Genomic DNA, 25,298 nt, shown 5'->3' on the forward strand with positions numbered 1-25,298 from the left:
GAAATGAAGACAGTTGTGCATTTTTTCCATATTGATTACACTCATCTATTATTGACATTGTTAACAGCTTGGGAGCAAGTTGGAGTGGATCACGAGCTCAAGTTACTGCAACTCCTCTTTTGTGCTCAACATGTTTTTCACCAATCATCCCAAACTGCCGTTGATACGCTCAAGTCAAATGACACAACACATTAAAATATTCAATTCAAATATGACAATCATGATACTCTGCAAGTGATGCGTAATAACCTCGTATGCTGCGTTGTACTGACTGTAATTTTCCTCTTCTCCACGCAGATACAAGCCAGTAAGTTCATCTGAGCGGATTTGTAAACATGTGCTGCTCTGCTGTTTCCTTAGAAACACCAGAGAGGCGATACTTTGCCAGAATCCTTAACTTGCCGCCCCCTCCCTCTCTGCACTTTAATCTTCTCCTCCCGTGGCTCTTTTCCCCTCCGTAGCGCTTGTGAGCCATTGCGTTTCTCCATAAATCCAAGTTGTGTGCTTCTATTCCAGGTCCAAATATCAGCATAGCAGTCATTTAATAGTCACTCGTAAATAAATCTTTCGTCTTGTGTATATCGTTATTTGTTTCACATGTTTGCAGGTGCTTTCTTCTGCAAAAAGTGCATTTATCAAAAAGGCCATTGGGTTTTCATGAACTGTCTACAAATGCATAAAAATACAATTATGAGTTGTTTCGTCCTCGCTTGCCTCTGCAGAAACTTAACACCTGAAAACACAACAATGAGAGATTTACGATTTCATTAATAGGCTATGGGGGAAAGGTAATACAACGCTCGCTATGTACAGTACCTGATGTGCTTCCACAGCCATGTTCATTAAGGCCAAAGAATAAAGGCTAAAGAGAAGAACAAAAAGAGGAACAAAAACTAAAAGAACATATGGGGATCAAGTTAACGTGTCATGAAAAAGAGAGAGGAAAAGCAGTCGTCAGTAAGAAATGTCGAATCAATGGTACTTTATTGACGAGATACATTTTGCCTCACTATGACATAAGAAGTACCTTTTCTTCTATTTCCTTTATTTGCCTCTTTTGCAAGTCGATCCTGTCCTCCAGTTCTCTAATTCTCTGCATAGCAAAAACACATGCAGTTAGACGGCCAAAATGTCATCACTGACCATAAAACCATCTACATTTTTCCAAGGGAAATTTCGAGTCTGAATAATTATGATTGACTATTAATTTGGGAAAGATGCTAGTAGTCTCACGTGAATGAAAGATAAACCCACGGTCTCTAAAATGATGTAAAACTGACAAAGTATGCATCATATTAACATTAATAGTATTGGACCGCCACAAAAGTCTTAAACAATACACATGAGATCTGATATGATTCATTAAATATGAAGTTTAACATTTACATGTTTTATTAAAAACATGTTCATCGACTGGCTTAAAAAGTTCAGGTGATGATGTTGTTTCCCCCTATAGTTAATACTTCTTCCATACAGGCTAGTTTCCCTTTTCGAAGGTTTCCCCTGTTGATTCTTGACTCATAAAACGTCAGTTAGTCAAAATGCGTCAGATTAGTAAGTACAGATCATTAGTATGTAATGATTGTGTTTTGTGATTGGAGGGTGCCTGTTAGTGATTAAGATGAAAATAGAAGGTGCCGTTGTGTTTGATGAGCAACATTGTGAAATTACGGCGTGAGTTGTCAAGTGAACGGATGCTGAAGGAGTGGGACAACACTGGAAGGGGGATTCATCACAATGGAACAGACATACTCACACCCACAGACGCAGTCATTCTGTGACACTGTTTTACTGTGGACACATTTACAGGTAGCGTACACACAGGGATACTGCATCTTTTCAAAGCACCAGAGATTTGGTGGTCTGAAAGGTCACATGGGTCGGATTGAGGGAGAACTGTCACCTCACCGGAGTTTGTTTTCAGCCTTACCTGATGGGCCTGCTGTAGGAGCTCCATACGCTCCTGTAAGATCTGACTGTCATACTGCCGGCTCTGCCGGAGAATCTGACGCCGTAGCTTGTCCACAGCAAGCCTCAGCTCCTCCCTCTGCCTGTCTGTCAGCGACTCCGCCACCGCCTGGCATGACGGCTGCTCCTGCTGCAGAGCGCTATACAGCGTGGCCTCCAGCTCCTCGATCCTCTGCACAGGCAGCCACATACACCACCAACACAAACACGCATACAGAATGGCATGCACATGCAGATGGAAAAAAACCCAAAAAAAACGAACAAAGGCATGCACAAGAAATCAATATGAGGCACACAAACACACCAATGTGATCATGGCAGATATGGGAAACACTCCTCCACCTTGTTATGCTTGACCCTTATGTGGTAACTAATAACAACACGAGACGAGAACATTCTCCGGCAGATCGTCTTGACTGCCAGACTTGTCACTGGAAAAACTACAATGGTTCATATTACGGTTTGTTGTTAGGCACTATTTGCAAGACTCGATTAATGTTAGAATCCAGTTCATACCAGTGAACTACAGAGGAAAAGGTATTAATTACACTGGTCAAGAAATATCCATCCATCCATCCATTGTCTGAACCCCTTTATCCTCACAAGGGTCGCGGGGCGTGCTGCAGCCTATCGTAGCCGTCTTCGGGCAGTAGGCGGGGGACACCCTGAACCGGTTGCCAGCCAATCGCAGGGCACACAGAGACGAACACCCATCCGCACTCACAGTCACACCCAGGGACAATTTAGAGCGTTCAATCAGCCTCCCATGCATGTTTTTTGGAATGTGGGAGGAAACCGGAAAACCCACGCAGGCCCAGGGAGAACATGCAAACTCCACACAGGGAGGCCGGAGCCGGGATCGAAGGCCAGAGCCGGGATCGAACTCACGTCCTCTGCACTGTGAGGTCGACGCACTAACCACTGGTCCACCGGGCCGCGGTCAAGAAATATTTACATTTTTTTTTTTCATTTGGGCTTATTGTTAATATGTCCTCATATTTTCTCTAGCCCAAAATGATATAATAAGAATAATATAATACGTATAGTAGTATATTTAGGAATACATATGAATAGATTCAGCTACAGGTAGATTTTTTTTTCCTGAAACATCATAGCTATAAGTTATAATGCGAACTTAAAAGCAAAAAAAAAAAAAAAAAAGTGCTAGGAAAAAAAAGGGCAAAAAAAAAAAATCAATCAGCTTCAAAAATACATTAAGGGACACAAAAGCTTGCTGTTGACCAGTGTTACTGATTGAATTGAATGTGTGGAAACCCACGGTCACATTTTAACACTCATATTTGGATGATTTTCTTCAGTAGGTTAATAAATGGCTACAAGATAACATAAAATTCAGGAAATGATGTGATATTATAATCATTTTGAATTCAGTGGTAAAAGATGCAGTATCCCGAGACAATGCGACAAATTTAACCTCCATGGAAAGTGTTGCATTCAAATGTCTCATGCTGAAATGAAAATGATGCACCCCAGATTCCTGATTGACTTTTCAATGAACTATTATTGCCTTGATTTAAAAAAAAAAAAAAAATGTGAATGTTAATCTGCCATCTTTAGCCGAAATGCAAGATAGGATGCTGGTGAATTTCTAGTCTGGCTCCGTACCATGTATGCTTGGTCCAAGGCCTGCTTCCTGTAGTCCAACTCTTCCTCAAGAAAACACTTCTGCTTGCTAAACAGCTCCTGTGGTAGAATTGTCATTGATTGATTGACAGCTTGCTTCATTTAGTTTAGAATATGTTGGCAAAGAACACTGCAAATGTCAATAAATACAGTATAAGTAACACAATGGCGTGAAAGTAAATACAACATTTTTTAAAAGTATAATGGCTAAAATGATATCAAATCAAAAGCAATTTGCCTCACCATTTTCATACTTTTGGAGGGGAGAGTAGCAATAGACGCATGCAGCACTAAATCAACTTAATACAACCACCACCAGCATCAAGAAGTGGCCTACATCCCAAAAAATCCGTGTATAAGAATGTTATATTGTATCATTCAATACAATTAGGTTAGAGAGTTTCTCCATATTTTACAGAAACTTTAAAAATGCTGTTCATTTTGGGAAGCTGTGCCTTAAAACTTAAAATGGGTGGTGGCCTCATAAGTTGGTTCAACACTGTAACATTCAAGTCTTGGTAATGCATTCATTATTAAATATTTTATTATCATTATACTGACTATCCAGTCCAATTAACGAGGCAATATTTCACCTTGTCATTTTCCAAGTCAATCATTTTCTGCGTCAGAGCGGCCTCTGTGTTGTCCACTTGTTTTAACCACTGTAAAACAACAGAGTGTGAGGGAAGATCGTTTCTGGGATGTTAAGAAAGGCATTTTAATTTGATGGTAACGGTACGGACAAACTGTACATACGCTATATTGGCAGCATTCCAAGGGCTCACCTTTTCACACAGCGATATAACTGTGCCAGCCTGAATCACTGCAACCTGCTCCTCATTTCGGAGATTCTGTAAACACAGGTAAGGATGACTCATGCACAAAAGGTCAAGTGCTGGAACACATTTCAATCTACAGAAATGCTCACACGCACCCCGTTATCTCCGAGGATATCCAGTTTCTTCATTAATTCTGGAATGACTACATCCTTAGCAGATTAAAAGCAGACATTACATTTATAGTGTGTTAGTGGGCCTTAATAGATGTTTAAGTGGTTGTGGTTTACCTTGACTCCCTCCTGGCGGCAGTAGGCCTGCAGGGCACTGCTACTGTTCTCGGGGAATGCAGACATGTGAAGATTGAGGGCCGGAGACCTTCGCTCTCTTTCCTACAGATGCACACCTGAGGTTAAGACTTGCGCCCTACCAACCACATCATTGATGGAATCGTCGTTTTGTCGGTGGTGCTCATTGAAAAAAAGAAAAAAATCTGGAACTCTTAGTGAATATTTAAAGTAGATACAGTATGTCGGTTGAATAACGGGTATACTTACGATACGGAAACATGATCTAAAGTGGCTAAAATGAGGGAGGTGGGACAAATAAACACGTCAAACCAACAAGGAGCATATACTGTAAACACATGCTGAAACTCAAAACTGACAATGACATCTGCCTCTCTGCCTTCAGTGAAAAAGACCTGGAACATAAATAGATGCACACTCAACAAACAAGTGAATGCTGGTACAAGCAATACTGCTCTGAATGTACCTAACATACCAACCCTCCATGAGATTACTGGTATGATGTAGGAACCTCCGCTTTATGTAACATGTAAACTAAAATCTAGGACAGACATGCACAAATGGGAGGAAATAAAATGAACAAGATGTTGCTTGGATGGTGAACTTAAAAAAAACATTTATTCAAGTAAAATTATTTTCAGTCTTGAACACAACATTCATTTATTCAACATTCCAGAACAGTGCAGAGAGGTTCACCAAACTGCCATGCAAAACAAGGAGACACGGGGGCATACTTGGACAAAACATGGCTTTCAAAGTGTGAAGTATTTCCTGTACATCAAAATTAGGTGAGTCACTGTATGTAAGCATGTAAGCGTTTGGAGCTGAGATTGTTGTTGTCGCCTCCTGGTGACAGTTTGGCGATGGTACACTCTCTTACTTCCAGTTCCAGCACCCGGAATTCCAGCAGCTCGTTTTGATCCCGTGCATCCTGAACCTCTGCCTGCAGTCGTGACTCTGCCTGCTGCAGTGCACACATCTACACACAAGAGTAGGTGACTCATGACTACTGTATATAGTCAGCGTTTTGTCATGTTCTCAATTCACTACAAATTGTCAAATTGAAACCAAATGAGATTTCATTTTTTCTAGACTGTTCTAAACCGGTGGTACAGGCACAGTGATATTTCCGTCACTGGCTGCAGATGAGCACATTACATTGCTTGTCCAATCAGTGCTGCTTTTTTCATAAATATGTTTTTTTAATGTCTTGAATTTGAAAAAAAAAAATCATATTTTTATTTTTCACTAAAGAAGTGTTCGGTGAATGTGCATATGAACTGGTTGGTTTCGGTACCTCTAACAAGGTTAAGAACCACTGATCTAACTAATCTAATCAGTTTGTGATTACCTTGTGAGATGTATAAGGTTGGGGCCAGTGAGTGAATTTACCACTGCAGCATGTAAACTACCTTTTCATGAAGTTCCTGGTTTGTCCTAAGCAGGTGCTGTTTCTCTTCCACCCACTTTGAGTCCTGCCACAGCAATCAGATAGAACATGACAAATGGCACACACGAGCAGAGGTAAGCAGAGGAAGAGGTGGAAGAGAGAACGTGAACAGAAATCAGAAAAAGAGGCCAGATAACGGTTGGTGGCTCTGATTCCAACCGGCACATGCAAAGAAGGCACCATAGACACAAAGACAAAAGAAAAGAGTGGCGGTAGCAAAAGTTTATTGATCCGGAGAAAGGAAGTCCTCAACTGAGGTAACAAGGGAAAGCATGCTGAGAAAGCCACACAGACGTTTACAGTGACAGAAGGCAATCAGAGGAGAAATTCAGAGAAGTATCAAACAGAGCTGGATCATCCAAGCATGCAGCAACACAAGAGAGCTTACACAGAAGAGATGAGTTTTACCAATATTACAAAATGACCCCCAGAAAATCCTGCCATAAAGTTATTTGTGAATTTCATTCGAAATGAAAGGTACACACAAAAATCAACAACTTATGTGAATGAGCCATGAATTTCGATCTTGATCTGATACATGCAGTACCAGGCTTACCATTTGCACATATTAAACCAACGAATTAAAATGTCAAAATCTTGTCTTTGGGTGAAGAAGAAATACTTTGTCTATGAGGACAATCTAAAAATATAACCCATAATTTTCCTGGTTACAACACTGACAGGAAAGAGAACCCACACCAGGGAGGACAGTGGATGGCATGCAGGTGCTGAGTTGTGATTTTGCACATGCAGAAAGTGACATCAAAGGAACCTGCGGCAGACCTGGTCAGCATAGCGCCAGCCCAGGAGCACAGCGGCCAGACAAACATGCAGGAGGGCCAGTGAGAGGAGAACCCGAGAGCTGCGTTCGCCATCTCTTGTCTTTGTTACCTGCCCCCGCTCCACCAGAGCCTTCTCCAGGTCCACGATTTTGGCCTGGCAGCCGCTGAGCTCTGCCTGCAGCTGCTCACGCGTCTAAGGTTTAAAGGTCCGAATGGAAAGGGACAGGAAAGTATGAGCTCAAAGCATATTTCAGTTGTAATTAATTTTGAAGTACGCTACAATACATTTAAAGTTTTTTGACTGTGTTTTTTTAACATTTACTCAAGTCCATTTATTTAACTTATGCGCAATACATTTTAATTGAATCATTACTTTCGCACAGTTTTTATTTTCCTATATACACGTGCAGTGTGTATGTTCACACTATTCACGATATTACAGAAGCTTACTAGAATGAAATATTCCGAACAGATAATTGACAGTACACACCCTGGTTTCCCTCTCGGCATCGAGAGTGCCTCCGGTCTGCTCTTGCAGGAGGGCGTAGGCCCGCTGGAGAGCCTGGTATTCTCTGGTGAGCTGACGAAAACGAAGCTCCGACTCCTCACGAGAAACACTCTGTAAAATGAGAGCATTGACTTTGACTTAATTGACAAACATATCTCCCCGTATTTCCCCGTTACCAAAAGCTGTGTGGACAAGCCTGATTTCTTGCAATAGCGAGAAATTTAGCCAGTCCCTTACCTCCTCTAATTCCTCCTCTGGAGTGGCAGGTGTACGGTCAGTGAGGTCAGTGTTAAAGGAGGTCAGAGAGGAAGTTTCAGACTCGACAGATTCCTCATCAAATCCAAAATATGTCTCCACAACATGCCTCTATGGAGAAGAATGGAAGAAAAGATAACATTCAATACATAATGGCCCAAATGCCCTTCCATTTTTGCCGGCCTGTCAAATAACTGTGAAGACCACACCGTGCATTTTTTAACATTAGTTTTTGACGCTGTTTTGTAAAGCCCATAGAGTCCTTACCATCGTGTTTATAAGTCATCTCCTGGCAACCGGAGAAATAAAGGCAGACGAGTGCACACAGACAAATAAAGGCGGAGAAGTAGAGGATGAGAAGAAAGTACTCCGTCATGTTGCCATTGGACCCGAAACTTCCCAACAGATGAGACAAAACATGTCTCTTATCCAAGAAAAGCAAAGAGCTAAATCGCGGCACCCAATACCATAACGTAACTATTTCCAGGTGTGGGGTGTGGAACAGCCTATGTGCCAACTACTAACTCCTCCTCCTAGCAACATCCCTGATGCATTAGCATCAACATGTCGGGCACGATGGCAACAATTACCTTCACCCCGTTAAACACCCTCATCTCTAAATCTCCTCGACCACCCGCATCCATTTAAATTAAGCGTGACTGCTTCGCACAACATTCATTCATTAACACGAAAGACAAAAAATTATATCAAATAAAAGAAGCCAATATGTGGTTTTCCTCTGGCTGTTTAAACATGCTTGAGTCGTTCTCAACATGAGGAGAATTGTCATCATGTCTCTTGAGCCCAATTAAGCAAACACAGCAGTACTCAGATGATCATCCAAACACAAGACGAGGTGGTTACTTAAGCAACATCCTGTACTTACTTTGGTTAGTTTGAGAGGTTTTCGCCTCGTCTTTTTGCCCATCACCAAACGCTCACGTTCCTAAACACAAACATGATGTAGTTGAACATCTCACTTAGCTTCTTTTTAAGTCATATTGTTTGAAGATGTGCAGGTGCTTGTCCAGGCAAAGCTGTCTAAAAAGGTCAATAATGTCTCGTGGCTTTGAAAATAGTTTTAACACTATTTTGATTTTAAATCCTTTAAATAACAAAGTCACATGTCATGTTGTTTGATAACAGGCTATTGAACCACGTGTAAAAAGTTGACCTGCGTGAGTTCATCAATGATGCTGCGTTGTTCTGCAATTTGGAGCTTGAGAAACTCTACTTCCTGTTCCTCGTGGGCGTGGCTTAAATCTGTCAGGGAACTGGGCCGCTTCAGTTGGTTTTGATGGGTTTTGTGCTGCAAGGGGCCACGGGAAGCATTTTCTTTCTAAGCGAGGGAGACAACAGCAAAATGAAAGCTCAACAAATTGTTCATGTGTTTCCAAAAATGCCCACTAGAGGTCATTTATGAGCATGAATGTACCGCAAAAGCCAAACAATTGTCTGTTGCAGGCAGAATCAAGATAATGATCTTTTCAGCAAAATGAACATCTTCATCTTTTTTGATGAGACAAAGCAAATTTGATTCTCACCATCTCAGCGTTCTCACGACTCAGGTTTTTAAGTTTCTCCTCCATTCGCTGTAGTGTTTGCAGGAGGTCATCGTTCTTCTTGGACAGGCGTTTGTTCTTTTCAAACATGGGCTTCATCTGGCTCTCTGCCTCCCGAACCCGTTTCAACTGAAAAGTGAACAGAAACGGAACTCATACTCATCGCGCATCTGTTGACTGCACTGTTGCTCCTTTCCAACACAACGAGCAGAAAACAACATTTCAAACAGGTACTTTACACCGAATCATCTTCCATTAGTTTTGTTTGCATTTTAATGGGCGCTCCCTGTGTCAGTCAGTGCCTGTGCGTGTACTATTAATGTCTCTATGTGAATGCGTTGTCCTCACAAGTTCATTCCTCTCATCAGCCAGCAGCGCATTTCTGTCCTCCAGCTTCCTGATGACAGAGTGGAGCTCTGCAATCTTCAGCTGGAACCTCCTAGTGTCACGCTCCTCCGTCTCCTGGGAAGCAGGGGGGAGAGGGGAGGAGGAGGAGTACAAAGACTGAACAAGGGGAAGACATGCATGCAGACAGGCAGGTGGAGGTTCATGGGAAGGAGGACGTGACGAAATGGAAGATGAGAACTGTGAATGCTTTTTTTGGTCACTCAGACTTGATAGACAGCGTTTGTACGTATACCTGTCGTGTTGCAAATAGCGTCGGGATACTGAATCGCTGCATAAAAGAATTAAAAGAATTAGGTTGACAAACATACCTGGTTGTTGAGCAGGTCTGTGTTGTCCCCAAGCCCAGGCACCACCTCTCTCTTTGGGCTGCCGTGGTTGTGTCTTTCGGCCTCTCTTACGTGAACCAATTGCTCATCCAGGGCTTCCTTCTGGAGTTGGAGTTTCTGGGTGTAGCCAGCCTGCATCCCCAGCTCTCTCTCCAACGTGCACACCACGCGGTCCTTGGCCTTTAGCTCATCCATCTACGGGAGGACATGGGGAGGAAAAGGGTAGCGATAATTTTATCAGTCAGAATTTTGGATTTGCCGAAAACGTTAAGGGTTCATGACTTGAACCGCCATTTTTTTTTTTTTGAACAGAGAAAAAAAAAACAGTTTATACAACCGCAACACACAAATCCACAGACTTCCACACATGACAATCACCCTTTCATTCACATGAATATTATTGGTATCGTCATCATCAAGATCGTTCTGATCATCATCATTGTAATAATCATCTTCCAAACAATTACAATGACAAAAGACGCAACAGTTAACAAATAATAATAATAATAATAATAATACTTATAAACACCCTCCAAAAAAGGAATGAAACCAAAACATAACATACAAAAGAGCAGACATTAAGTCAAATTATACTTTGTCCGTACATGTCGTCTATACCCAAGACAATGCAATTATTGAAGCTTTGTGGTTAATGAGACGCAGCAGCTTTTCGTACTAAATATCACCACACAGTCCACACAGTGAGGTAAAGTCACAGCAAGGCAGACAGCAGTACTTAGCCTCTAACCTTCATCAGTGAGATAAACTCGGGGCTGAATCAGAAGCAGGAAAACAGATGCTAATGAGTGAGGACAGCTTTGTCTGCTGATGTTCCAGTAAACGTATCACATTAAACTAACACATGTTGCATTTGTCAGTACGTTTTGTTTCCTTACCAGTCGTCGGATGTCTCTCTCACAGTCACGTTTGATACGGTGCACTTCATCTTGGTGCTGCTGGTAAGCTGTCCTCAGATCAGCTGCTTTGGCTTTATCGGCTTGTAGCGCATTGGCCAGAGCCTCGTCGGCCTGCTTCTTGGCTGCCTTTAGTTCTTGGATCTAAAGGAGAGGTCAAGGTTCATCAACGTGTAAACAGCAGGTCTATTCCACTGATCTTTTGTCATGATAGATGCATAGTTTCTCTGGGAAGGCGACCTGTGAAACAATAGCTTGGCAATGGGCTTTTCCGTGCGGCATCCTGTTTTTATTGCATGCGTAGCATTCACATTCCGAGTCAACAAAGCGGAGAACTTGGAGCATGCTGAAACATACCTCTTGTTGGAGCTTTAGTCTCTCACCATCGAAAGCTCTCCTGGCCTCTTCTCGAGCCTCTCCGAGAAGAGCATTTTTTAGCTTGTCAGCGGCTCCGTCTCTCAAGGCGTGGACCAGTCCTTGGAGCCGCTGTACTTCAGTGTCGCGGATCTTAATCGTCCTAGCCAGCTCCGCTTCATGCTGCCGTGCGAGAGCTTCACGTGCTGCCGCAGTCTCGCGGAGCTTCTCCTCGTGGAGTTTGGCGCGCAGGTCAGTGAGCGCCACTGCATGCTTGTGCTGCTCCAGCTCCCGAGCCTGACGCTGCTCCTGGAGCCGCTCGCGCAGCTTACACACCTGAAGAACACAGTGTCTGTTAGCCGTTATTCAATATACACTAACTAGTCACTTCATTCGTACAAAGGGGTTCCCATCCTGACTTTTTTTTGGGGGGGCATATTCATCACACTTAAATGTTTCAGATCATCCAAAACATTAATTTTAGGGTTGTTTTTTTAAACAATATAAAGGTGGACTTCCTGGTATGCTTTAGATCGTTGCCCTGCAACAGAATCCAAACACTCTTCAGCCCGGGGGCAATAAATGATTTTTCTGATAGACAGCCGCAGACCATCACTGAGCATTATTACATCCATCAATTTATTGGCTTTTGTTGATCTTCTTTTTCTTTGTTTTGGGTTGTTTTTTTTTGGGGGGGGGGGTTGTTTTTTTTTGGGGGGGGGGGTTGTTTTTTTTTGGGGGGGGGGGGGTTCGTTGTTGTTAGCAAGATTTTGAAAAAAACTACAGGGCTATTATCCAATACATTTTGTGAAGACATGGCCGATGTACGAACAAAGTCCCCATTGAGATTTTTTTGGAGGCGTTGTACAAAGGTCAGAAGGCAAGAATTTATTGTAATTGCCTTTTAAGTCACGATATTTAGTCGCACGGCAGAGTTACAATGGCAGTCGATTAACTTCTATGAATTCGGTTTTACAGATTTTAGTACCAATTTATCACATGCGACTTTACGAAACCTTGCAGTGAAGAACCCATCAAACCTTGGTGAGTATTATTATAAATTTGAAACAATGTCAAATTAAAGAAGAAACTGCTGCCTATACACTCCATTGTCATCCTCAACAGCAAGTTTTAGTATTGCAAAGGCAGGATTTGTGACAGGACTTTTATGGGATTTCAACAGAAGAACAGGAAGTTCTCGAAGTCGAATGAACACAATGGCTCAGTTAAATGTTGTTCTTGTTCCTGGGGCAAGCGTGAAGTAAGCGTTGACAGTTACAGTGATGAATGTAAGTCAGTGAGTGGCTAGAAAATTAGATGCAAAAGAACAACAATAACAATAACCATGCAATAATGAACTGAGCTTTTGAATGTATGAGCAGTAATCAGAAAAATAAATATTTATATCTATTGCTCTGTCAGCATTATCTCTGTATTCATTTCCATGACTGGAATTCCTTGATAATTATGTTTCTACTCTGTGTGGCCAAGAGAAGAATTCACGCTCATTTTCTTCTTCTGGTGGCGGGAGCAGAGTTGTTTGTCGAAGATGTGGCCTCAGCAATGTATAACAAAAGATAATTCAAACATCCATCCATCTGACTTCGGGCAAAAGGCAGACTACACACTCGACTGGTTGCCAGTCAATGATATTCATGACATAATTTTTCAATACTCATCCCTGTGCTTCCGTACCTTGCCACGCTCCTGTTGCAGTTCAATCTGGATGTCCATCATTTTGCTCCTGAGCTCCTCGTTGGTGGCCTGAACCGGGTCAGCCATTACCTATAATTTCTCCAACTTCCTTCCCTTCTTAAGGGGCGGGGCCACAAGAGGTGTGGCGGATGACATTGCACTTCCAACCAATCGGGGAAGACATGGAGAGGCAGGCGTGGTGTACCAGCAGAAGACAATCAGGCACTGCTGCTGCTGATGACGATGACAAGCTTTACAGCGAGTCTTAGTGGACACATCATGGTGCTGGTTGAGTCTCCATTACTGCAGGAGAATGCAGAAAAGATGAGTCTATTGTTGAGGAAAAGAAAGATAAAAAAGACACAAAAGAGACATAAGTGCTTTCAGCATTAAAGAATAGAGGACTGATGTTAGAAAACACCTGGAATCACTATCTTTGGAAAACAAAGTCCGAAATCTTGGGGGCCCAACAGACTCAGACCTGACTTTCAGCAACCATATCAAACCAATCACTAAATCAGCCTTTTACCAGCTGAACAACATATTCAGACTGAAAGGTCGCATCCGCCAAGGCAAGTGGACCAGGAGAAACTTATCCATGATTTTATCTCCAGGAGACTTGATTATTGTAACGAGTCATCTTACTGAACTCCCTCAAAAGAGCATTAAACAGCTGCAATTCATTCAGAACGCTGCAGCTCGGGTTCTGACCGCAAGAGAGAGATCAAGAACATATTACTCAGTCCTAAAGGCTTTACACTTGCTCCCAATAAATTGTAGAGTAATTTTTTACATTCAGCTACTGGTCTTTTTTTCCCCCTGACGGAGGAAAACGCTCCTCTTGTCCACTAGAAGGAACCGCGGTGTAGTCACGCTTGCGTACAAACAAAGACGAACACGTATTGCATCGCAATATTTCACGTTCGGTCTGAATGTAGCAATAAGCAGTGATTCCCAACCACCTTAGTGTCCCGAAATTATCCAGTTTCATTTGAATGGTCTGAAATTTTATATTTACAGTATTTACTACAAATTATGTATCTTTGTTCATCTACTGTATCTAGGCCAGCAACTTATAGTCATGGGCTGAACAATTAAATGGTCATTGGCAAAAGATGTAATTAACCTTGTGTACCTCATGTGTTGCCATTCAGTGTAACATCATATTTTTGTGCTCAACAAAACAGATCCAAGTTTCACAGTACTGAGTACAGTAAGTACATTTGTGAGTAAATCAAGGAGAGATTGTTTTTTATGTACAATGTGTGCCTTGACTCAAATGTTGTGAAACGCTGGTCTGGAATAAAAGTCACATCAAGAACAAGAACGCAAACAACCAAATAGGACAATCGAAGAAGTTGTATGTTTGGAGAGTCGGAGGCAATTCAAAATGCTGAGTGTTTATGTATGCAGTCCATTTACCAAGATGAAAGTGGACCCATCCAATCTCTTCCTAAAAAAAAAAAAAAAAGACAAAGCTAAGTGAGCATTTACAACCACATGCAGTGCCATCATTAAGCGATGTTGGCATTGCCAAACATTAGTACAACACAAACAGATGGCTGCAACAGTTGCCGCGGAAACCCATGCTCCCTCAAAGTCTTTTGCTCTCACAGCGGGGGATGACGAGTAGGAACAGTTTCGGATTGGATTTAAGAGTCTCAAACAAACAGGACAGAGACTACACATTTAAGAACCAATCATCCAAGCATTGCATTCTCTGCAGCTTACATCTACTGAGAGGCAAAAACGCAGTGATGCAGCAGGGCGAGGAAGCGTACGCGCGCTGTATGCATGGTCAAACCTTGGCAAGCAGTATGAGAAGGAAGCAAGCCAGACAAAGGTTACGGCTTCTATCAATAATAGAGATACAAGGAAAAAGCCTGCAGAGAAACAAACCTTCGAGTGTCTCCTTCCTCTTACATTCTCCAACCCCCACAAGCTGCCATGGCAATAGAAGCGAGCAGGGACAACCGGGGGATCTCACGCTTGTTCAAAGTAATGTAGAGAGCTCATTCAGTCACGGAGCAAGCAACAACACTCGCACACATTCTTTAAACCTTTACACTGAATTATCAGGGCGCGACACACATTCACTCCAGCACCAGAAGCAGCCCTGTTCACTAATCCTCATTAAAAGTACTTACAGTGATTCATTAGATGTGACTTACAAGTGTGTGCATGGGAAACTGCTAATAACTCCAAAGAGGGGGGCATGCTAGTTGAAATGACTGCCAGATGGTGACACTGCTTTATCAACATAGGGGAAGGAGGTGCAGATTCCCATCCGACCATCGTGTCATGTATAATTTTCCTTTTTTTTTCTCAAGTTGGAAAAAGCAAAACCCAAAAACAAGAGTTTCTCTCAAAGCCTCCTGGAGCCACATGATGCCTACACGACAGCCAGAGGCTTACGCTGACAATGTTGAGGTTAAAGGACGTTCAGGAATGTTATGAGGCAAACTGGAAAAGTTTATAGAGGCGCACCACAAAAACATTTAATGTTCACAGAGGCAAACAGAAAGTGTAACATCACAGCGTTTAAATTACCTCACCCAAGTGATGTAAGAGCCAGAAAGCCTTGAAACATAAAGAGTTACTCCCAGAAAAGGTTTAGTGCTCAGGATTAATAGCGGCTAAAATGCAGCCTTTTGGTTCACGTACATTTCTCTGTATGCCACATGAAATGATGTGAGTTCTTCTCCAGAATACTGACGACAGCATGACACAAAGCCAATTGTGTGTCATCACCATTCTACTGCTAACTATGGAAACCGAGGGCTAAAAATCAACAGACTACAAACTGGAGAGATTTTTTTTAACTGAATAATCTTTTTTTTCCTTTCAAACAGCACTTTTCAGGTCACCTCTGTCTGAACCTTCTCCATTAAGCACAATCACCTCTTAGTGACTCTTTCATTAATCTTAATGGAGGGGTTGCACATCATGCACGTAACCCAATATACATTTTGCTGAAAACCAAAGCATAGTACTATGTGGTATGCTTTTGGTTTGATTTTTTTTTCCATAATGGAACTAAGCTCACCATGTCACTGCTACTCACAAAACTTATACTAATTCTTCAAAACATTTCTTTAGGACGGAGTTTAAATTCTATCACTAAATGATATGTGCACTCGTACAAAAAAAAAAAAACATCCACCAGTTTTCTCTAGCGCTGCCTTCATGGGGTGACAAGTGATCTTGAGCGTCTCCCAGCTACCTTCAGACAGGAGATGGATTACACCCTCACCTGGACAGGTCACTAGGCAATTTCAGGGCACGTATCGACAAAGAGCCATCCACACACGTTCACACCTTTGCACAATTTTGAGGCTTAAATTAACATGCATGTTTTTGTTATGTGGGAGGGAGCTGGAGTACCCAGAGAAAATGCACTCCACACAGGAGTGCCCGAACCAAGATTGAAAGCTTGAGCGTGTCGACTGTCAAGCAGGCTACCCAGTAGGTGCCACATTGTCGTTCCATAGTGAGCACATTTCATCACAAAAATACACTCACACTCCTTATAAACATGAAATCAGCGAGTGAAACAACCATAGTAATACAGATGCAATATAGGAAAAGTCCCATTGAGCCGAGACAGACAATTTTAAGATGGTGTCAAATATTTAGCTAAAATGTGAGCCACATCAGCCTAATAAATCGGTAAAACAAAAGAAACTGCAAGTACGTATGAGACAAGACTTCTTTGACTGGGTCATGAAATCACTAGGGACGATGTGTGTATGGACTGAGTCCTGTTTATATTGCACGTTCACTACAAACATCCTTTCAGCATTGAGGAGACTGTCAGATCAGGTCGGCCTCACTATAGAGGATAGCCACACACACACACACACACACACACACACACACACACACACACACACACACACACACACACACACACACACACACACACAGCTCCAGAGCTACTCTGTAGACACTATTTGAATCCCACTGAGAGTCTGTAACACAGCAAAGTGCAACGCTAGTGGACCATGAGGTCTAAAAGTACTCTGCCAGGAGAATGATGCATGTTGTTGACCTTAATGGCAAGTGAACCTGAACATAAACACAAAGTCTCTCTGATCCAGCTGTGTGGTTACGATCCAAGAAATATCAATATCATTGATTAGATCTGCATTTCGGCTTTGGAGGTATCCAGTGAAGGTCGCTCTCTGAGTGTTAACCACTGTGAATAATGACACATTGAAATCAATAAACCACTCAGTCTTAACTTTAATAATGATAAATGTCATTTTTAAAAGTTAGCCACTCTTCTCACAGGATGTTCCCTTTTTTAGGATTAAGTGCAACAGAAAAAAAGCTAATTTGGGGTTGAATTTGTTGTTGTATGACATCAATGTCATTTAATTTTAAAGGCTCCACTGCATTCATGTCTGTTTATGCATGAGTGCATCGCTGTGTGTGTGTGTTACCACTGATCTTCAAAGTCAGCAGTTCCTTGTCCTTGTAGTACTATTGTCTTGTCCGGCTTAGTTTTCTCACTCTTGGAATAGAGGAATGAGCTACCGATTCGTGCTTCAGAGAAAGTTTATGTGGCCTCACACTATTAGGTTTTGCCTATGTCATTTTAAGTGGGTAGAGCATGGAGCCAAAGTTGGATGAACATATCATGATTCAAAAAAAAAAAAGAGGATGCAACAGCTTGTTTATTGATGCTTGCAGCTTTATATCTTTAATTGTAACTGAAGTGAACAATGGGAAACATCTTAAGTGCCATCTATTGCAGTTTATAAAAATCCACCCATTCTCTGTACCGCTTATATTGTTAATTAATACTTCTTTGACTGGGAGGAATAATGGGTTGATTTTCATTGCAGGGTAAGTGTGCGGAGGGAGCTGAAGAAGAGTTCCGCAAGCATAGTCTACTGGGATTATGTTGATAGCAGTGCCTAATCGTGAATTAAGAATAAGAAGAGCAGATTAGGTCAAGCAGAGGGAGGGTGGAGGAGACAGAAAACTGTCAGGGTGCTATAAATTCCACTAATCAGATTTGACAGCATTTTTGTTTTGCTTTATAACTGTCAAACACAAGAACCACAGGCCAGATCTGACCCCCCACGTAATTGAAGTGGCCAATCAAAAACTTGTCATAAATTCTCTTTGACTACAAAAAAATCATTTGGGCTTCTGAGGTTGCTTTAAATGCCATTTAATCTGTCTCCCGTTTACACAAAAGACCACATTTCATAATGTTGCCTTACTGTACAGAATGTGAACCAAACCATAATATAAAATCAAGTTATGAAGATCCTCTTCTTTTTCATGCGTAAATGAAATATAACCTCTGCATTTGACCCCTCATAGCAAACACACACTGGTATGGCACCCACTGGAGAAGGGGGCTGCTCAAACGCCTGGGGAGCAGTTTGGGGTGTGATGTCTTACTGAAGGACGCAACATCTAGGGAGGATGGTCTTGCAGCACGGTCCCCATGTGTCAGGATTCTGCCCAACACCAGTGACATACAAGTTGTTCCAGACTCGTATAAATTGCATTTTGGAAGGATATGTATTTTACAAAAATACTAAGACCAAGGACAGCAGAGCTCAGTTTTGGTCTGGCCCCCAAAATCCTTGTTCTCTAATCATGGGTGCAGTGTGAAACATGCTCAAAGCGTGCAATGCTTCGCTCTGGCCGTTTAGAAACTCAGAGTGTTGTTCAAATGTGCCGTTCGGTTATTCAGAGTGCCCAGAGTGGCCTTTGCCGTCAGATTAGCGAGAATATGTGCACGTTTAGGCACTGTTGCCCTGAGCAGGAACTGGATGTGCAGCACATGTTGGCTGTCGACTAGGTTATAACACTCTAGAGCTCTACGACAGGCTGAGTGCAGGCGTTACAGAGTATTCAAAGTAATTTGGGCAATTATTTGATACTCTTGATATCCATCTACTACTATGCTCTTTGCCCCCAATAATGAGATCGTTCAGCACATTCGTCAAACAACTAGGGTTCACGAGAAAAATGACTGTCCCTTACTACTAGTAATGGTTTTGCACTATTCACACCATTTTCGGCCTACTAACACATAATTAATTAGGCCGAATTAGTGAGCTACAGTGCTGCACTCACATTACTATTAGGCCCAACTAGTTGGCATGTGATACACACTACTACCAATGGTCTCATGGACCCAAATAGATGTTCCAAAACATCCGCGAGGAGTTTTGGCTCATTGGTAACATGTAATTGTCCTGATAGTGGGCAAAAATGTCATACACTAGTAGAAGGCAGCAGTGGAAACATATGTTTCTCGTAAAACACATTCATTCTACTAGTGTGCCCTAGTCAGTCTTCTAGTGCGTTACTTCACCATACTATTACCTGGACCTTAAAGGGAAAGTCAAGCCCCAAATGTTCTTTACAATAACAGTTCTATGTGCTGTCACAAGTGTTAGTCTATAGATATGACCGATGTGGAATATAAATTATACGGTAAAATCCACCCGTTTTTGCCCATCTCAGGGGGCAAGCATTTTGCCACTGACCGTTGACTGAAAATGACATCACAGTTGCTCAGGTAACAACCAGTCATTGCCCAGCTTCAGAAAACAGGTGAGCAGTGATCAGCCATTGATTCAGTGCCCAAACAGTTTTCTAGTAAGCCTGTTCATGCATTCAGTATCATGTGACTGGTGAGGCAATACTGTGCCCTAGTTGACAATTGATGCTACTAGTAGTACTACTTAGTGGCATAATAATTATACTAGTTAATTAACATAGTACTTCACTTGTAGTATAGTAGCATACAGATAAACTAGTGCACAGTTTAGCCTTACTACTAACATCCACTTTCTGTGCAGAAACAGTTATTCTACACAATGATTTGTCTTAGTGATGACATAACGCATAAAACGAGGTCGACTTTTTCAAATTAGTTGGAGAATTACTTGGTACATTTTACTAGTGAGGGAAAACTACAAGTGGACATTTGGGTGCTACAAGTACATTCAAAGCAGGTTATTAGTTATGTTCCTAGTGCAGCACAGTAGCGTTAGTAGTATGAATTAAGTACTGGTACTGGTACTAGTAAGCCAAAAGTGGCATTTGTCATCATGGGAAATATATTAGCTATGAGAAACAGTTGTTCCACAAGTGCGTTCAATTGAGGACAAAGGGCATCCTAGTACGGATACATCGACCAAGGCTGCACACCAAGGATACAGAGAAAATGTTTTTTTTTTATGTATCCTTGACATCCATCCTAAAGCTCATGAACTAGTATGGACCTTGTCCTTACTAGTAGGACAACTCTGACATACTAGTGAGGACAAAGACCATACTAGTAAACAGACCTTAAAATGGTAATCAAGGATATGAAATAAATGCTTTTAAGGTCAGAAAGGTAGTCCAAGTAGGGGGTTCAAGTCTGCCACTGACATCAACCACGCCCCACGGAGACACATACATGATGAGTCTGCAGCAGCAGCAGCATCAACCACACAGCCTCCATCCAGGTCGGCTGTCCTTGCAGCCTGCAAGGTCTCCTTTTGATGTGTCCGTGCAATGCATGCAATTATTTGCGTGAACCTTGTCATGCTTTATAGTGTCCTCGCTATGCGTGAAGGTGGCATGACTGCACTGCACTGCACTGCACTGCACTGAACAGGAAGTGAAGAGAGCGGTCGACAAACAGGATATTAAAAATGAAACATCATGATCAAGCATGATTCTTCCACCTCGGGACAACACTAGCTCCAGGGTGCAACGGTGGTCGTTGGTTCTGTTGGTCGTTTAAATTACACTCCTTAACCCCCAACTGCACCCTCCCTGGACAACTATAAACTGGCGCCCGCTTGCAGCTAAAATCGAGTAGGGCGTCCATCCACATAGAAGTTGCCAAGCATCGCAGAGGCTTCTCACCTGAATTATAAATCCAGTGATGTCGAGGCTTCACGTCGACAAGGGGCGACTGCAGCTTCAGCGTGGCGGGTGCTCACCTCATTCGCCACCTTAAATCCACACTGTAAAATTGAACACAGGATCCACTTCTCCCGGGTTAATTCATTTTCATCCGCAGAACTCCGGGGTGGTTTTTATCACCCGTTAGCATAGCTGCTACCTATGTCCGCCTATGTGGGCGGAGGAAAGTTCACGCGATGTCAGCAGTGTCCAGTGTGTTTCCACTTCCACGCGGGTATCAGAGATGAAATTAAGTGTCTCGACGAAGATCCGTGCTGGAAGCGGGGCGGGCGTCGCCGGTAGCGTGATAGAAGCGCGACACCTGACTGCGTGTTCAAGAATGACACTGCCGGTGAGTACTGTGACGTCATCAGGTTTTACGGCGAGGTAATTATTTTTAGATTTTCTTTTTCAGTTATTATGCCTCGTTCGTGCCATTCTGTTTTTGATTGTTTGTGCGCCTTTAAGGTATTTTCATTTATTTGTATCGAACACACTGATCAAAGTTCGTATTTCTATGTTTACAGTTTGTTAATGGCACAGGCAGACACCTAAATTACCATCAGACATCATCATCATCATATATCATCATCATCATCGCCACCACCATCACGAAATGGCAATCAAATATTGCATCAAGCATCAGACTTGGTTTTTTTTAAACCATCTACTTCCATGAGAGTGATACACCCATGAACACAGCTCTGCAGCTAGATCCGGAAGAGTTCAATGAGAAGTATGGTGGTGAGATACCCCAGAAGATAGACAACATTGTGTTCACCTGCCTGGCAGGTATCAGGAGCAAGAATGCACTTGACATGGCCTCCGAACTTGGATACAAAGAGTAAGACTCCTTAGTTGTGTTGCACAATTTTGGAAAATCTGGATGTTAATGGAAACTGAGTGTGACTCCTTGGAACCTGAAATTGTTTCTTTTTTTGAGAAAAATAGGCCCCCCCCCCCCCCAAAAAAAAGTACTGAGAACGTAACATAAAAGTGCATGCAGTGAGAGTGACCCAGATTCCCGTGGATGCATTACTTCCGCACAGCTGCTCATCTCTGCCTCCCCTACCGTCTGCATGTCTACCATTCACAAGCATATGCGGCCAATGGCTGCAGGGCAAAACAGGAAGTGCAAGAGCCCACTTAGAGGAAGATGATTTGTAGACTATGGGATATAATTTCCCATCATGATTGCACAATTTATGTCATTCATACATTAACCTCGCTGTTTAATCTTGGAGTGTTTAGCATCCCTATGTTTAGATGTATGCTGAGGTCAACACACATGAAGGCCTGAGGTGAAAATCACTGAGGTGGAAAGCAGAAAAAAAGGTTTGTTTTGGTGAAGTATTGACTCAGACAGCAAACGTGTGTCAGAGCGATAATGAGTAACTCGGTTGATTGTTTTGCCTTTGGTATTTTAATGGTTTCCTGGTATTTTGTGTCTCCGACAACCCTGCCCTTTCAATGCATTTGTGGCATTTTACGATTCATGCGTGTCACACGCCTTAAATATAGAAAAACAAAATGTGTAGCAAGGTTCAAGTATCAAATCGATAGCCTTGAACAAACAAAAAAATGGAGTCTCTCTTTTGAAGAATGTCAGTAAGCCTATTTTCCAGCTCCTTGGAATGTGAGGACTGTTTCCATAAAAGCTGGCCATAATAAGCTTAACATATTCATGACGTCTGGCAGATTAAAAGTAGCCTATAATGACATTTGGTATTCAGAGGGGACTAGGAAATCAAATGAGGAATGTATTAGGATCTATACTGTCATCTAAAGAGCATAGTGGATTTAAAAACATACACACTTGGAACTTGGAAACAAAACCTTCAGGCAAAAACGATCTAAAAGAGACATAGTTCTTAAGCCCACATCCTTGTACAGCTGAGGATAATTATCCTGTGTATGACTCACGACTATGAGTCTCTACAACGTTGAGTAGAGTGTTCCACGTCCATTTCCGAAAACACGATGGAAACAAAGCTGCTTGACAACCTCATGTAACCATCAGTAAAAAAGGGTCTGAAGAGAGATGCTCCACTTTCTTTTCAGTTTTGTACACTTTTTGTGAAATTAGAACACACACCACTGAAAATTGTACAGTAACAAAAAAAACATGTGCTAACTTCCAAGTGCCAGTGTGTTTCAGAAAAGATATTGATCTCCCGAAGTGATGCAGGCATCTCCAATGCTGTATATGTCCATATTCACACAGCCCTGGTTGCTATGGATACTGACCTCCTCCAATCTATGTTTCCTGTGAATGTCATTGCATTTGTGAAGTAAATTTAGAGAAAACCAGCAGAGAACTGTCACGATGCACTTCCTTATATTTCATTTCACGTATCATTCGGACACATGTGAGGACATCATCATTTCACAGTTTGCAGTTTTTGCAAGCCTATAATTCCAGTGCTCATGGCTTGCCAATTGACAGTGGAAAAATCAATGTATAATTCATTAAAAAAAAACAAATCACAGAAATTAAAAAAAAATACAATAAAATAATGTCTTGTTTTGTCAATATTCATTCCCAAAGTCTTGGGTAAAATGGAGCCAATATCAGCAGACTTTGGATGAGAGGCCGAATACACCCAGAATTGACTGGTCGCCACTCAATAGCAGAGCACGTATAGACAATTAGTGTTCAATAACCCAACATGCATGTTGGAGTGTGGGAGGTAGCTGGACAAAACCCACACAAACATAGGGAGAACATATGAACTCCACATAGGAGGGCCTGACCAACATTTGCATAATCCCATTCACAATACTTGAGTGCAAATAAGATTATTTTTACAAATATCCACAGTTTTAACTAATTTAGAGGAGAGCATGTGTGTCCAAAGATAGATTATTGTATTGACTGTGTGCGAGACCACAACAAGTACAAGGCTTCTACTTATCCTCTCAACTGGATCGTGCTTATCCACTCATCAAGGATACATTTGCATAACTGCCTCATGGCAGCTGCAGTTAAGCATGCCCCCAATTCATTTTTATGTCTGCTCTTGACACCACCTGGGAATTCAAATCTTTGTATCAAACCAGAGTCCACAGTTTGTATAATGTCCCTGTCTTCAAAGTTCTCCGTGTTAGTCTCTGTCAGAGGTGTCAAACTCATTTTGTCGTGAGCCACATTTTAGTTACCGTTTCCCTTGGAGGGCTGTTATCACTGAAACAATATAAAAAAGTCAATCATAACGGTTTATTCAACTATTGCTTAAGTTACTGTAATGAGGGGGTTGGTCACAAGAAAATGCATACAATATGTCTCTTATTTATTACATATGAAAATGTTTAATTTTGGTAGAGATTTTAGTAAGCATCATGGAAACTGACATGTTTGATTTGCCTTGGCAGGACGCAGAAAATGATGTGGCCGGCCAGATCTGGCCCGGGGCCTTGTGTTTGACACGCGTGGTCTATGTATTTTCTACTGATGTTAAATTGGATTGGACTGGATTGGATTGGATTGGATAAACTTTATTGTCAAATGTCAATGTCAAATATATTTAGATGTTGTGTGCGTGTGTGCGTGTGCACGTGTGTGTGTGTGCGCGTGTATATGTGTGTGTGTGTGTGTGTGTGTGTGTGTGTGTGTGTGTGTGTGTGTGTGTGTGTGTGTGTGTGTGTGTGTGTGTGTGTGTGTATGAAAATTTTGAATGCACTGCACTGTATTTGAATGAAAAAGAAAACAATGCTGCCACCGTCTGGCGAGACGTGTTCTAGAAACTTCATGATAATTTGCCAAACAAAAACAGAAAATATGTTCAACAAAACATTTTCATTATTATTTACATTTTGTGTCGGGTTTTTTGCTATATTGACATACATAAATTAAAAGATGTTGCAGAACAACATTTGAGAGAACGTTTTCCCTTTAAATCTACGATCGATTGCTTTTGCCTGAGAGGCAAATTGTCAACGTCTTGTTTTGTAGCCAATTAAAAGCCCTTGACGCAAACGGAGTTACACTTCTGTCCAATGGAAAGAGAATTTTGTTTTGTTTTTTTTTTTTTTTACATGAGAGCGGAAACAGCTGTTCGACCTGCATGTGATCTGTTTGGTTTGTGACAACAGATTGAACTGAAGCGGTATCTTCGTTGATAGAGGTTCTTCAAAATCGAAAGGATAAGATGACTCCCGATATTGTGTGACCAAGAGGAATACTTCTCACTCTGTTTCCTTCATAAAGGTGAGCCGAATATACCGTTGTTGCGACATTTTGCAAAAAAGACAGTAGCATTAGCAACGAACCAGTCAACCTCTAAATGTATATTTAATGTTACACGTTTCTTCGATTTGCACCAAATAATAATTTGAAAAGAGACTGATACCGTTGGACAGCTCCCAGGGCCAGTCAACTTAAATCGAGATCGTGTGCAACTACAAGGGGGGGGGGGG

At 41.9% G+C, this 25,298-nt stretch overlaps 2 protein-coding genes across 6 annotated transcripts in view; one reads left to right on the plus strand and one right to left on the minus strand.

The window, feature by feature from the left end:
- Positions 1–379: 379 nt before the first annotated feature.
- On the minus strand, positions 380–20,944 carry jakmip1 (janus kinase and microtubule interacting protein 1). Its single transcript, XM_019884157.1, has 23 exons — positions 20,844–20,944; positions 12,951–13,280; positions 11,259–11,591; positions 10,884–11,045; positions 9,970–10,182; positions 9,602–9,757; positions 9,236–9,382; positions 8,866–9,030; positions 8,578–8,637; positions 7,674–7,802; positions 7,419–7,547; positions 7,038–7,121; positions 6,109–6,171; positions 5,577–5,675; positions 4,679–4,780; positions 4,547–4,600; positions 4,398–4,463; positions 4,206–4,274; positions 3,595–3,672; positions 1,931–2,140; positions 1,028–1,093; positions 817–893; positions 380–733 (listed from the first exon to the last, which is right to left on the minus strand). Exons 2-22 carry the CDS (start codon positions 13,035–13,037, stop codon positions 843–845), a joined length of 2,523 nt encoding a protein of 840 aa, XP_019739716.1. The 5' UTR covers positions 13,038–13,280; positions 20,844–20,944; the 3' UTR covers positions 380–733; positions 817–842.
- Positions 20,945–21,156: 212 nt separating this feature from the next.
- The window catches only part of wfs1b (Wolfram syndrome 1b (wolframin)), a 10,518-nt gene continuing 6,376 nt past the window's right edge, over positions 21,157–25,298 (plus strand). For 4 of the 5 annotated variants that reach the window (XM_019884152.1, XM_019884153.1, XM_019884151.1 and 1 more), the window contains exon 1: positions 24,931–25,089. The gene's annotated coding sequence lies outside the window, so the exon portion shown is untranslated. Of the gene's footprint in view, positions 21,235–24,930; positions 25,090–25,298 lie in introns of those variants that run through there. The other variant, XM_019884154.1, reaches the window with a different exon arrangement.

Source organism: Hippocampus comes, unplaced genomic scaffold (assembly GCF_001891065.2).
Source record: "Hippocampus comes isolate QL1 unplaced genomic scaffold, H_comes_QL1_v1.1 scaffold156, whole genome shotgun sequence".
NCBI lineage: Eukaryota > Metazoa > Chordata > Actinopteri > Syngnathiformes > Syngnathidae > Hippocampus > Hippocampus comes.